The sequence below is a fragment of the Mastomys coucha genome, chromosome X (genome assembly GCF_008632895.1).
Source record: "Mastomys coucha isolate ucsf_1 chromosome X, UCSF_Mcou_1, whole genome shotgun sequence".
Classification (NCBI taxonomy): domain Eukaryota; kingdom Metazoa; phylum Chordata; class Mammalia; order Rodentia; family Muridae; genus Mastomys; species Mastomys coucha.
In genome coordinates, this window is record NC_045030.1 from 54,575,233 (window position 1) to 54,590,572 (window position 15,340).

The 15,340-nt window shown below is 41.5% G+C and overlaps 1 protein-coding gene across 1 annotated transcript in view; it reads right to left on the bottom strand.

Annotated features, from left to right (window-relative positions):
- Positions 1-15,340, bottom strand: part of Frmd7 (FERM domain containing 7) — a 50,323-nt gene that overhangs the window by 17,067 nt on the left and 17,916 nt on the right. The window contains exons 2-5 of the mRNA XM_031373739.1: positions 7,641-7,745; positions 6,806-6,848; positions 3,975-4,008; positions 967-1,064 (exon numbers count right to left, since the gene is read on the bottom strand). Of these exons, the coding sequence (XP_031229599.1) occupies positions 967-1,064; positions 3,975-4,008; positions 6,806-6,848; positions 7,641-7,745 (280 nt within the window). The remainder of the gene's footprint in view (positions 1-966; positions 1,065-3,974; positions 4,009-6,805; positions 6,849-7,640; positions 7,746-15,340) is intronic.

Below are 15,340 nucleotides of genomic sequence, written 5' to 3' on the forward strand. Positions count from 1 at the left end.
CCTAGAGCTCTCTTGTGCCAGCTGCTATTCACTTGATACACTGCCTAGGATGTGGTCCCTGTCCAAGCACTCCATTGTGTTGTTCTCAACAAAATCTGAAATCTACCATTTATGGACTGGTGGAAAGGTAATGAGCAAAGGTCAAAAATGAACTTATGAAATAAACAAAAAAAAAACTGAAGTTATGTTTGCGCAGGATTATCAAGGAACAGAGTATTCTTGGGAGGCCTCTCCAAAATGAGAAAGTCCAGCTGGCCTTAGAAGAGATGTTATCTCCTGCTGCCTAGACCCTACCCCCAGGCTGTAGGAACAGCATGGTCTGCTCTGCGTTAACTCCCTCCTAGGCAGACCACCCCTGTTCCCCAGGTCCCCTCCTGTCTACATTCAGTGTTCCTTCTAGTGAAACCACTGGGCTGCCCACCCTTGGGGAACACTAATATATGCCTGGTATCTTTCATCCTTATAGCTTCTTCCCACCTTCTCCATCCCATGATTTATTCTCTGGAACTGTGCTGCAAGAAATATGTAACTGAGGGATAACCTAGAACAAGCAGCGGGAGTGGGGACTACTTGGTCAAACTGATGTCAAAAATTATTCAAGCCAGTTCGTGGGCAGCAAGTCAAAGGACAGTGACAGCAGGGTAGGTAGGCTAGGGTAGAGGAAACTCAGCAGATTCTACAGTTCAACTCATCAGAAGTACCTCCACGAGAAGGTATTCTTGTCACTATTTTAAATACAAGGACATTCAGACTAAGAAATAAAGGAGTTTGCCTTACAATAATGGTGAGGTAGGAAGACATGATCTCAATGAGTACAATTAAGAGCCACTTCACTGTAGCTGAACTAGGCCCTCTCTCCTCTCAAGGCTGAACACAGTGCTAGGCAGGCAAATTGGAGGTGCTCCTCCCCCTTCACTTGGCTCTATCCCTGGTGAATGGGCTGAGAAGTAGAGATCTGGTACTTACACTGTAAGATGTGCGACACCATTAAAGCTGTGCAGTTGTCACTGCATGGAAGCCTTCCCAGAGCCAAATCCTTTTTTATTTGAAGAGTAAAGAGATACCTGCAAAGGATTTGAGGAAAAGATCTTGAAAAAGAAGCAGGACTAGAGAAGAAAACTTTTTTTTTTCTCCCAGACTCAAGATAATTCAAAGAAGGAACAGCATCCAGTCAGTCAGAGACCTTTGCATGGGTGGCGAATCATACACAGGCTTAGCTTCAGACAACACAATCCCAGCTCACAACTCAGCTGACCCAGCACATTGGCAGGTTCTGCAACTGTTAGAAATTGCCCTGGCTGGAGCCTGCCGCCAGCTCGAGAGACCTGGCCAATCGTCTTCTGGTGGTTTCTGTCATGGAGACAACCACATCCTGAGCTAGAGAAATGAGAGCCTCAGCAAGCGTGAGTGGATCCTGGGGGACATAAAGAACTATCAAGTAGGCAGAGCCACGAGAATTCTAGAACCTAGTGGAGCAAGAACCATCACTGTATTTTATAATGATACCAAGACAGGGGCCAAGCCATTCTGACCAGATGGTATCACTCTAAGATAATGAAAATACGGCTAGATGCTAATGTCTGCCATCGAGTCTAGCATACCTACCCAAAGAGCATACTTCAGAATTGAAAGCCATCAAACCATGCTTGTGCCCATCTTATTCCCTTGCCTGGATCGCCATGTAACTATCAACTAGAGCCCAAATTAGTATTATACAAACAACAGCTATGAAACTGATGGCTGATGCACTCAGTGATGCAGAACCTTCATCAAGGAAAAAAAGAGAAAAAATGCAGCTTTGTGTTTAGGGCTCTGACAAATCGAACATTTGCCACACTTAAGACCTTAGTAAAGAATTGATATGTGTGTGTAGGTGTGTGTGTGCACACATGTGTGCGCACATCCATATGTGTGTGTACAAAGGTCAGAGTACAATCTTGGGTATCACTCCCTGCCTTCCACCTTATGTAAAATAGGATTACTTTTGTTTCTATGTACATCCATTTAGCTTGCTTGCAAGCTTCTAATGATGCATGTCAGCTCACTGTAAAAGCACTAAGATTACAGATGTGCCCCATTCTCAGCTTAATGTGGGTTGCAGAGATTTGAACTCAGGGCTTCACACTTGTGTGGCAATTACTTTCCAGCAAACCATCTCTTCAGTCCCAGAGCCCACTTTTTGGTGAAGTGTACAAGAAAGACTCCATATTATATGCTTTCTTGTCCAGAGCAAAAACCAGTTCCAGTATTTTCTTTTATATGTGCAAAACATACATTATCTACTATGAGTGTTTGCCTGTATAAAATATAATTTTCTAGATTAAATTCTAGGTGGATTTTTCCATAGCTAATGCCCTGAAGGCAATGAATGTAGTAAAAGACAGCTCGTTGAAAGTGATAAATGAAAATTTGGTCTGAAGAAGCTTGTCAAGCAATTATTCAGTTCATGAAAGCTTTAAGTATTATGTCTTTTCAAATTGTATGCTCCTTCTAAGGCACTAGAAATAAGTCGATTAAAATGGTTATTTTTATATAATATTCTCAGAACTTCCTGCATTGGCCCCAAACAAGGCCTTATTGTAATACCTACAAAGGGTAAGTATTATTCCTTTTAGTTGTTGATGCTGGGTTACTGAATGCACAGTGACCTACATAGCAAGCTATCTCAGCAAGTGGGTTACTACAAACAGATTTTGAGAGAATTAGGGGAGGGGAGGAAGACAACTTGTTCAAAGACCCCACACAATCAATGAGTCAATGAGCTCCATGAGGAAGGGAGATTAACTCCCAACCACTGGGGCGGTGGTGGCACACGCCTTTAATCCCAGCACTTGGGAGGCAGAGACAGGCAGATTTCTGAGTTCCAGGCCAGCCTGGTCTACAGAGTGAGTTCCAGAACAGCCAGGGCTACACAGAGAAACCCTGTCTCGAAAAACAAAAACAAAAACAAAAAACAAAAAACAAAACAAAACAAAAACAAAAAAAAAACAAAAAAAAACCCTCCCAACCACTGTGACTTTTAACTCAGTCAACTTTAGCTTCCAAGCCTTGTTCCTCATCTGTAATCTAAAAGAGCTAACCAGAATATTTCCTTGGGGGCTCGAGAGATGGCTCAGTGGTTAAGAGCACTTACTGCTCTTAGAGAGGTCCTGAGTTCAATTCTCAGTAACTATACGGTGGCTCACAACCATCTGTAATGGGATCAAGTGTCGTTTTCTGAAGACAGCAACAGTGTACTCATATACATAAAATAAATAAAACTTTAAAAAAGAGTATTTCCTAGATATGTTTTATGTGTATCAGTCTCAATCTAGAAAGCAGAATAAGTTTTGTGGGGAGTGTTACAATGACAGGGCCACTTTTCTGTAGTCTAAATATATATCGCTATTACAGATGGTTCCCTTCCTGCTTATGGGATACATCCAAATGGACATTCATTTTCAATGATCACAAGTAGTGGCTATCCTCAACTCTATGATGATTGAATCCCTGATGGTATGAAATGGAACATGGGTGCTGTTGTGGCAGTTAATGGATTAAGCCACCAATTCTAGAATGTCATCCCTTCTTAGTTCTGAAATTTGGAAGGACTAACATTTGGAGGGTGCAGCCAACTTCTTCTTTCTAATCCAGTGGGTCTCCACCTCCCAAATGCTGCAACCTTTTACTATAGTTCCTCATGTTGTGGTGACCCAAACTATAACATTATTTCCATTGCTACTTCATAACTGTAAACTTGCCACTGTTATGAATTGCAATGTAAATAGCTGTGTGTTCCAATGGTCTTAGGTGACCCTTGTGAAGGGATCATTTGCCCCCAAAGTGGTCATGACTCACAGGTTGAGAATAGTTATCTAGTCCCTCACACCTTGTACCAGAGAGAAACTTAAACCTAAGCAATGCAAAAGAGACTCAATAGCCAGTGAATGGGGAGTCTCTAGTAACATCATTCAGCACACAGTGAGACACTTTACCTTGTGAGTTCTTCCCGAAGATGTCCAGGGTCCACTGGGAAAAATTTCACCATAAATTTGAAAACAACCTCCTTAGGATCTTAAAACACAATATCTTCATAAGTTTTATTTAAATTATCATTACAACAGTTAAAATAATCTCATATATACACACTCACACACACACACTCACACACACAAATACAACATGCATGCACACAAACATGTGTATACACACACACACACACACACACACACACACAACGTTCCGATCCCCCCACCCCCATTACTCCTTCCCATAGATTTATTTTATTTTACATTTCAGTTTTTCACATGTTTACTGTTGTTATTTCTGGGTCGTGATGCTAATGTGTAGAGCAATTTAGAAAGTCTTCCAACGTATCTCTCTTTCATATCCTCCCATTGAGTTTCTTTTGTAAAGATGTGTCCATGTGAGGCCCATTCTGTCCTTTCTTAAGAAGTGAGACATTCAGAAAGATGATTTACAACTCGCTGTCTGTGACTGTTCAATCCTGCCTGAGAAAAGAGCCCAGCTTCGGTGTTGAATGGATGCCTTAAAGATTTCTTAAAATGAAATGGCAACTTAAGGGTTCTTTGGAGAATCGGTCATGGTGGATGGTGTTTTGCTGAGGCAAACCCGTGAAAGAGTGTTTTCCTGAAGTGGGCACAGGTGAAAGGCTAAGGCAGACTCGTGAAGGAACATTTGGCTGAAGCAGCCACAGGAGAGAGGATGTTCTGCTAAAGCAAGCACGCGAAACGACACATGATGAAGGATTCGTCAATAACAACATGCTAACATCTTACATTGTGTAGTTGAGCTCCATTCATCAGGACTCCAGAGAGTAAAACAAAACAAACGATAAAACAAAACAAAACAAAACAAAACAAAACAACCCAAAACTCCTGGTGGTGTGCTGCAGCTTCCTTGGACTTGGGCTGATTGGCAGAGTGAGGTCAGCTGAGAAAAGCACTTGCTGAGGCAAGACCCGTGGAGGACCTGTGATGTCTAGAGGGAGTATACAAAGGACTTGACGGGTGGTAACAGAGGTTGAGCTAGGCTTGCTTATAGAGCTAGTTGTGCAACACTTGTTGGTCTTGCATCTTCGCTGATCTTCCCTTCGCTGAGAGAGGCACAGCAGAGACCTTCTCCTTGAGTCTCTCCTGGTCCCTCCTGCAGAGGCTGAGGCCTAGCTGTCTCTGCTAGGTAGTGCCACCACTGCTGATTCGTGTTTGCTATCCCAACTTTACCAAACTAGACTGTTAGTGTATGCGTAGACTGAACTGCTGATTTCCTGACAACATAGATAGGATTTGCTCCAAAGAACCCTTTCTAAATAGGTCCACTTCCCCCATATCATTTTCCCCCCACTACTTCTGGATCATGGTGGGCTAAACAGAAAGTTAAAGTGTTTAAGAACCATCATTAAAATAGGTTTTTTAAAACTTAAAGTTCAAATAAGAGGAATAAGAAAAAAAATATGGACCAATGTCTCTGTCAATCTTAAAATGTATCCCTGAAAAAACACCTCTACATATTTTCACACCTACTTGCACTTGAAAATGAGAAACTTGAGGCTGGGAGTGGAGCTCAATAATAGAATATTTTGTACCACGCACAAGGTTCTGGGTTGCATCCCCAACACCAGAAAAAAAAATTAAAAAAATTAAAAAATAAAGTTTGTGAGATCAAAAATAACCACACATAAGTAGCAAAGTGTTATTTATTCAATACATCTTTTCTGTTTGCCTTTCATGTGCCAAATATTGTCCTAAGCTGATACTGGAAGTTAAAAGATACTCAGGTGCTCCCAATTTCATAGGAGAGACAAATAATTAAACAGACTACTTTGAGTACCACAAAGCCTAGGCTGAGGAAGCCTTCCTCAGGAGTTTACAGCTAAGTAGGCTACCAGGGGCAGGAATTGAAATGGTTAGTGGCAGGAACAAAGTGCTTTAAGATAGAGTACAGAGCTTTGCATACCATGCTAATAAGGTTGAACGTTAAAGGTAATTAGGGAGCCATGGATGTATTTTAAGCAGGAGAGAGATGTGGTCTGAGTTGTATATTTCACTCAGTTCCTTGGAGAGTACTATAGATGCTCAATTGGAGAAAATCAGTTCAGAAGCTAACAGAATTATGTGATATAACCACAGAGCTGGAAGAAGCAGAGTCACAAGATGCATCAACTTTTGAAGGGCAGATTAGAGCAAGGAACTAGGAAGAGACACTGAAGCAAGGGCTCCCAAAGTGTTAATTAAGACCTACTTGAAAAAAAAAAAACCTGTAGAATTAGTTAAATGTGCGTGTCCCTGGACCCTTGCCCGAGGACGGAGGTCCAAGGATCTGTCTACATTTTAACAGAAAATCCAAGATGAACCTTAATACACATGGAAATGTGAGAAGCCATGTTCCAGAGTGTGAGATACAGGAGTCACTTGAACAGAAACTGAAGCAAATGGCAAGGCTTGGGATGTCGTGAAAGGAAAGAGCCTTCAGGCAGAAGGTGAACATTATGGCAGATTGACATTAAGGGTTCTTGAAGATTCACAGTGTCAGAGAGTGAGCCACATGCAATCTGCTCGTGACATAATTACCAGAACTCTTCAGAGGCACTCCAAGATCCAGCAGTGTGAGCTTCTTTCTTCATCTCAGACAAAACTAAGATAATTTTCTCTATTGCTGAACTTACTGGACAGATGAGGGGCTGATGTAATCTATCCAACACCCCCCCTTCCCTCTTTTAGTAAGGCAAAGAATTGCATGGGGCTATAGGAGTATTTCTCAAGCATGAACTGAGGACTGCATCCCTTGAGTGATCTTCCATACTTACTTTTGACTTGCTTTGTTATGGACTTCAGAAGTTCCAACCAAACCTGTAATAGCATCAGTGAAACACAGCGGTAGTGAGCACAGCATTTATTCTTTCTCTTTTTGGTACCAGATAAAAGGTCAACATCAAATGAACAGACACCAGGACTACTTAGATTTCTAAAGATAGTTGGAAATGAACAGCCATGCCAAAGAGATGACGTACCTTCGCCATTCCCAGTCAGCCCCCTCGTAGTATCCCTGTAACAGTGTATGCTGTTGATCTATAAAACTGTGTTGTTGACATTTAAATCACAGTTTCCCTGCCTCTGTTGGATGCTAGAGGTGTCACAGGCAAGGCTCATGAATGGCTACAAAGACTCCTAAAGGCATTTCGTTTCACATTTATGCCCTGCATTCCCACTATCCTTACCCCTGCTCTTGAGCTTTCTGGGAAGGTGCCAGATTACAGATATGCCAAGGCAGGATGCAGCAGAAGAACCTTGTGAAAGTTAGGGCCTGGGAAACAGGCAAAGAAGTCTCCATAAATACTTATGAGGTTAAGAGCCTTAACTCGGGGGGGGGTGGCATTGAGGTCCAACAGGTCAAAGTAGATAAAACTTTGATAGTTTTCAGAGTAACAGAAAAGGGTCATGAGGCAGAAGAATTTGTTTGGCAAACCAAGGTAACTCAATATACAAGGCAGGAGAAGGGAAGACAGTTTTAAATGCAAGAATTTTGTAAGGGATAAACAAGTTTTGCATTTTTAATCTGGGATTGAACCCTACATATCTAGGTGCAAACTACATTTGGAAGCTTTTGCAGATACCTAGAACTCGGTAGTGAAACCCACTCACATTATTTCCAGAATGGCTGCAGAATTCTAATCCAAAATATTCCTTTTCAGCAAGATTGAGATGGCTGCAGCTCAGGTTGAAGAGTGCCTTTCCAGATGATTTTTGCTAAACCAAACAAAGAGATGATGGCCCAGTTAGAGTTCCTAACAAGTAAAACATGATAAAACACAGAAGCAATGCCCCCCACCATTTAGAAGACTTGCGCACCCTCCAAAGATGCTGAGAGCTTTACAGACCCAGACATGGACATAAATCTACATACAGACAATTTTAGCCACATCCCTAAAAACTCCTCCTGTGAATGGCAAGCCCTCTTGGAAGGGATAGCCTTGCATATAACTATGACTACATCTGCACATTGATCTGCCTCAGAAAAGTCCTCAATCCATTTATCCCAGGCAGCTTGCAAACTGACAAGACAGTTTAATCAAGATGTAAATCTGACCCTACCACAGCCCCGCTTCAAATCCTTCAGGGATGGTCCGGCACTTAGCAAGGGAGGCTGCTTTCCCTCTCCAGCTGCATTTCTTGACCTCTTTCCCCAACACATACATGGCTCTCTACTAATCTCAGACCGCTTGCAGTTCCCCTGACATGTCAAGTAGCTTCATGCCTCTGTGGCTCTGCTCATGCCATTCTTTCTCCATAGCCTGCCCCCTCCCACCTTTCTTTGGCTTGGCTTACTCCCACTCGGGCTCAGATGCCATTGCCATAGGTAGAGCTTTCCTAACACCATCTATCTGCAGCAGGTTAAACCAAGGGCAGAGCCTGAGCTCCCAATCATTCTGGCTTACCTCAACCAGGACACATCTAACCCTGCTTGTCTACCTTCCTCTTTATGAAAACTTCTTTCATAGCAAGGACCAGCCTCTTTTCCTTGTTACTCTCCAAGTCTAACCAGAGCTTGATGAACAGTAGAGGCTCTGGAGTGTTTGTTGTTATAACAGGAAGTTGACCAAATTCATCATAGGAGTTCTTTGAGTAAACTTCATTTTGTAGCTTTGCCCACATACAGCATATTCTGTTCACATAAAGCCACACATATTTTTCTTCATAAAGCCCACACACGCTGTGAGCACAAAGTGGTACCTTTCTTGGGCTTCCCTGGAAACAAGCACTTTGAAGAAGGCTCTGTGCAAATTCTCTTTGAGCTCAGTGTGGCTTTAATGGCCACCATCCCTAAACCAAAGTGTCACTGTTGCAGGGAAACTGCTGATGGGAAAATTGGGCCCTGGCTGATAGGCACAAAGACATGCTGCTGAAAACCTCTAGTTAAAGCAAAGTCACTCGGTGCCCAGAGTGCTGAAAGAGAAGCCAGGTGTGGGTGCACGGAAGTGGAGCTGGAAGTCAGTGAGCCATAGAATTAAGAGCAACCATGAGAGGGCAGAGGTCACCCTGAAGCAGTGACACATTGAGAAGAGCCTACATCTGCGATTTAATAGTTTCCAGGAAAGCAGCCCACCTCCCCGCCACTTCCCTCACTGACCAAAAATCTGCCCCTCTCCCCCTGCCTTTCCCTCCACTTGGTTACATTGCACAGAGCTCCAATTTAAGATTCATTTGGGTTAACCAGGGTCCTATTTTTAAACTCAAATAGGCCACAAAGGGCAAAACAGATTGCACCCCCTCGCACCTGGAGAAAAGTCTGCTGGGCTGCGGGAAGTCGAGTTTGATTTGATGTGGGAGATTGTGTTAAAGCTATGGTCCAAGAAAAGGGAGGCAGGCATGGAGCTGGATGTGGGGGTGCAAAGGGCATGGGGGGGTCTAATGGGAGGGGATAGTGCTGGCTAGGGGAGGGGGTAGGAGTGGGGGTGTTTTGTGCCTATGTGGCAACCTTGCCTAGGGCAATTGCTGACACAGACCATTCCAGACAGATGAAATCGCTCCTATTTTTAAAGTCCTCCAGACAAGGAGCTGCCACGGGATTTTTATTATGAAGAGGAGAAAAAAAAAAAAAGAATTTCTAAAGGGAGAGGGATGACAGCAATACTTTTTCCAACACTAACGAAACATTTCTGTCATGACATGAGGTCTAAATTCCGTCATAGACTCCAGTTTCTCTCTCTCTCTCTCTCTCTCTCTCTGTCTCTGTCTCTGTCTCTCTCTCTCCCTCTTCCTTCCTCCCTCCCTCTCTGTCCTTCCTTCCTCTCTCTCCCTCCCTCCCTCCCCCTCTACCAGCACTACCACACTTTGTAACACATTTTTGTACACATGTGTTCACATACTTAAATGCTTCTATAGTCATAAAAATATATATAAAGCCATTCACAGAAGGTTTTCAAATAAGGCTTTCCTTTCGCTCCCTTCCTTAAGTTCCCCTACCACGTTTATTACTATAATCCACTGATGCTTCCACCCCTGAAAAGGTTGCCAAATGGTTTTTGAAGCCTTTGACATTTTTGCAGTTGGAGTCTGGGCAGTCCTGTGGCTCAAACACTCCACCCCCATCTCAGGACAGGCATTTCCCTTCCTAGTGTACGTTGAAATTGGCCAGCCTTGTGGAATGTGTTACATAATAGGTAGGATTTTGGTTCTGTCTCAACATGCAGCTTTAAGTTTTTTTCTACCATTACAATCCAATTCCCTAAAATTTGCGTTTTGATTTCTTTCTCATGATATCTGCTCATATATGCCTTTCCTCTTTTCTCCTTTAGGACTTCCAAGGGTCTGCCTGCTCTTGTTTCAATTGGCACATTATAGCAATCTAATCAAGCTCATTTGTAGAGTTAAAGTCTCTCATTCAGTTAGAGCCATCATTCAGTTCCCTTAGTAAAGAAATTGACACTCCAGCCCTGATTCTTGTCTTGGTCTCATCTCCCTTGGGTAAAAAAAAAGTACAGCACTGTCTGCCTTCTAAACAGAACTTTTAATTTTGATGTACCAGAGGCCAAATCTAGGGTGTTACATATATTAGGTAAGTGCTCTACCACTGGGCTCCATCCCTAGTCCTTGTATTATTTTAAGCAAATGTCTCAGGACTTAGTTATATAATGTCCAAATTACTGTGTCATGACCACTGGCAGCAACTCCCAGGGACTCCAAGCTCACCATTGCATGGAGGCAGCAATATTTTTAATGCTTAGTTCTAAAATCCAAGTTACTCAATATCCTGTGTCACTACAGCTGTCATAACCAGCTTCTTAAAATGCATCTGAAATGTAGTTATTCTCTACTTGCTTTCTGACTAATGAATTGGGGCCAAGTCCTGTAGCCCATAGATTTATCTACCCATTCCAGGTACCTGAAGACAAAATCCATGGCTTTGAATATCCCACTTTAAGCACTGTGTCTGGAAAGCTGGACATTCAATGTTTACTGAGTATATAGATTAGTTGACCCAAACATTTAACTGGAATGGTGTACATTATTAAGACAACCCTCTCGCAAGGAAAACAAACATGGTATGAGCTTTTGGAATTGAGAGAACCTTTTTGAGCCTTGCTTTACTAGCCTATGAAATGGACATGATAACAAATTTTCTCAGAGGATTATTATGAGGACTAAGCAAGATAATTCACAGTTAGATCTTAGTCTAGTGCCTGGCACAACATAACATACAAGCATGTAAGTATGTAGAGAAGATGTGGAGAGCCTATGGAAAAATACAGTCAAATGATTCTGGAATGTTACAACCCAAACTTTAACAGAATCATTATACTTGCAGAGGGACTGGGGTGGTGGGTCCTTCGATATTTGCTCTGTAGATGGCTGAATATTTTTAAATAGGCATGGCCAGTACAATTTCTCTTGACCCAATTCCACGATGCAAACCATGTTTTCCTTTCCCTCTTTAAGACAATGACACATGGCATGCTATGAGAAAAGCTAACAGCTAGTAGGACACTCTAATATGAGTGTGTATGCTGCCATAGAACAATCAAGTTCCATGCTTATCCGTAACTATTTTCTTTACCATAATTTGGGCAGTTTGACTTGTTACTATACTTGAACAACTTAACTAAATTATATGCATAAAGTCATTCTGAACAGTAAGGACTCATTTCTATGAAAGTTAGAGTAACCCTTATGAAGATTACATAAGGAACATTCCCATTGCTGTAAAGTGTGTTTTAAATATGAAAGTAGCAAAATATGAGAGAACTCTGTCCTCAATGTTGTTTCCCAAATATCTACATTTTATTGCCATATTAAATAAAGCAATATTGGAAATGGTAGATTCATGTGATTAGAGGGAAAAGGACAAAGAAGAGCAGAATCTGAACTCCATACCTACCAGAAAGGCTTTAACCCAATGGGGAATCATTGTAATAAGTATATACATATAATATATATGAATATACAAAATTGTATAATATATAAGATAAAATATATAATAATATATAGATGTATACTTTTGTTAAAATACATTTAAGTTATTGGTGCATATATGTATATAATTTCTTACTGACATATATGTATATAATTTATTACTGATCTCTATTTCAGCAAATTTTGTCAGTTACCAAGCTAACAAGCACTTTAGAAAAGATTAAGTAAGAGATTCTCACATATCCCCATGGAGTGCATACTTTAATAATTTAATTACATATAGACTAATTATGCTTCCAGAAAAGGATACATTGGAATAAATATAACATTAACAGTATCATAGGTTATTTTTAATTTTTGTCTTTTGTTATATTTTCTAGAGATTTCAATAGATGTAATAAAAATTCAAATGCATAACATTACATGAAGTATTTTATAGTTATTTTACATTTCTACTGTTGGCTCTAGCATTCAAAATATATCTTATACTCTCCATAGGAAATTGTTGTTGATATTGGAAGTGATAATTACTTCAGCCTACTTTATGTTCATACCCACCTTTTATCTCAAACTATGACTGGGTGTGTTGTGCTGTGTATGACAAAATATCATGACTTGGAAACGGATCCAGTAGAAATGAACGTTTACACAGTTCTACAACCTGACACTGTAACATGAAGGTGCTGGCGCAATCAAATCCTGGTAAGAGAACCTTTTTACCAAGTCTTCACATGCAGAAGAGTAAAGGAGAAGAAGAGAGGACAGAGTGGAGTTTTCTCTTCTATGCTCATAAAGGCCACTAACCATACTGGAGAAGAGCCTCACCCTTATGATCTCAAGTGTATCTTCTAAAAGCTCTGTCTTCTAACGTACTCACCTCATGGATGAAACTTCCAACATATGAATTCTGCAAGGATACAACTAAATCAATAGCTATGATGCAAGTTGATAATCCACTTTAATTATTGTATTTGTTTGTGTGTGTGTGGGGGGGGTGGGTGTCCCACTGCATACACATAATGTGTGTGGTGGGTATGGAGATGGAAAAAACAATGTTTCTGGAGTTGGTTCTGTATTCTCATGTTTCCATAGTTTCTGGGGATGGAGAACAGAGTGCTAGCATGGCAAGCACTTTTGCCCACTGAGCCACCTCACTGTCCCACCAAGTTACCATATCCGTTCTTTATCATTTTAGCTTTGTTTCTGCTTGTTTGGGGAAATTGTCTACCCATGTAGCCCAGGCAGGTCTTCAACTCACAATTGTCTGACTCAGTCTCCAGAGGGGCTGGCTGGAATTACAGATGTGTGCCACTGCACCAACTTCAGACTCTACTTTTTCTAGAGGCTAAATGAACTCTCAATGAGAACCTGGAAGCATTTTGAAGAGTTTGTACAAACAGAGGGACCAAGAGGAATTATAAGCATGTGATGAGCACCCATAGGCATAGGGGCAGGCAGTATGTCAAGGTGAGTAAGAATGTAGGTTTTCACCAACCAAGGAGTGTACCTAGAGGGCTCCAGGGCTCCAGGGCTCCAGGGCTCCAGACACATATGTAGCAAAGGATGTACTTGCAGGAGAACAACAGAAGGGGAGGCCCTAGGTCCCGGGGAGGTTGGATGCCCCAAAATAGGGGGATGCTGGAGTAGTGGGGCAGGAGAGGGTGGGTGGTTGGGGAAGCACTCTCATACAGGCAAAAGAGAGAGAGGAGAGCAAATGTGGAATGAGGGGTTGGTGGAGGAGTAACCAGAAAGTGGGATATCATCTGAGATGTAAACAAATGGAATGATTAATAATAATAATAATAATAATAATAATAATAATAAAAGAATGTAGGTTTTGCAGCACCTGAGCCTAGTTTTGACTCTCCACCTGGGAGAGGGCTGATCTTAAGCTACTTCATCTCTCCTGAGCTTCAGTTTCCTTCATTGGAAAACAATACAATCAAATGCCAGACACAAATGAGCAGTTATTTAAGTCCATCAATTCGAAATATCTCGAATCAGCAAATCTAAAAAGACAGAAAGCAAATTCATTATTTTCAGGGGCTGGGGGTCAGGAGGGCTGAATGAGCAATGACTCATAGTTTGTATAAAATTTCTTCTCCAAGTGATTAAAATGTCCTTAAGATTGCATAGGATTCAATGATTGTGCAACATAAAGAACTGTTATAGACCATTTATTTGTATACTTTAAGATTAGGAATTTTATAGTATTTGAGTTATATTCCAACTTCAAGAAGAATGACTAGCTCCTAAGAATATTTTCCTGAAGTACTTTATTCGGTCTCTGCAACCAGTACTTTACATCTGCCCTAAGTCCTCACTATTTGTATAGTGGCCACATAATTTATCAACCATGCTTGGATACTTTTAAGGTTGACAGGGGTCACTAATAATAACTACAGTTTCACAACAGGCATAATCCAGACTGTCCTGGACAAACTCCGGTGTGTGGTTGCATAGCATTTAGCATCTGGATCACTTACAAGGTCTGTTTTTCCGCAGAGGTTTATTTCTTTATGTTATCGACATCTGAATCACTGGGGCTCCCATGCACAATCATTAGGTTTCCCCTGATGGTAATGAATTCCTGCTGCTCATTTCTACACTGGCAATTGAATGAATGATCTCTGTGGTCATTTCATCCCTGTGATTCCATTTCCATCCATAAAGCCTGTGATGGTGAGAACAGAGAAGTGTTTCACCAATCTTCCCTTGTCCTTACACTTATCTCTACACTCCAAACACACCCTCCCTTAGCATGCTCCTCTCTTTTTACTCTTTCCTCTGGGTTCTTTTGGTTTACTTTGCCTTCATCCTGTCTATACTCTGGAAGTTTATTTTTGATCCATTTGCCTTTGTCATTCTGTATATAACCTTACCCACTGCGACCCTTTCAGTTCATACACAGTATTGAGACTTGGCTCTATGCAAGGCTCTTTCCGATTCTCCAGTGAGACTGATGGGAGCAACATAGGCATTGCCACAAAGGGAAACAGACTAGCAGGCAATATAGGCAAGCAGATACTTAATCACAGCAGTGTGAAAGGCCAAGTGACTTGGGGTTGGAATGTAAGCTGGGTCAATATGAGATCTCATCCAAAGCGCACCTGCCTGCACAAAAATAGAGGAATAGATGGTACCTGGCAGAGGGGGTGCCTACAGAACAAGAACTGGCTAAACAAAAAGTCTCTGAAGCCGAAAATACATGAAATCCTTATGTAGACAAGGACTCACCAACCAGTTTGCTGTTATTAGGAAACAAAGTAAGATTCATTAGGTAGAGGGGTGGGCAGAAACCAAACACTCCAGAGAGTGTCTTTCCTAGCATATGAAGCCAAGCCCCCAAATGTGGACCCCCGGGAGGGAGGGCAAGACATGAAGGACTTTAAACAAGATTATTGATAGACAGTCTTGTTTTAGAAATGCAA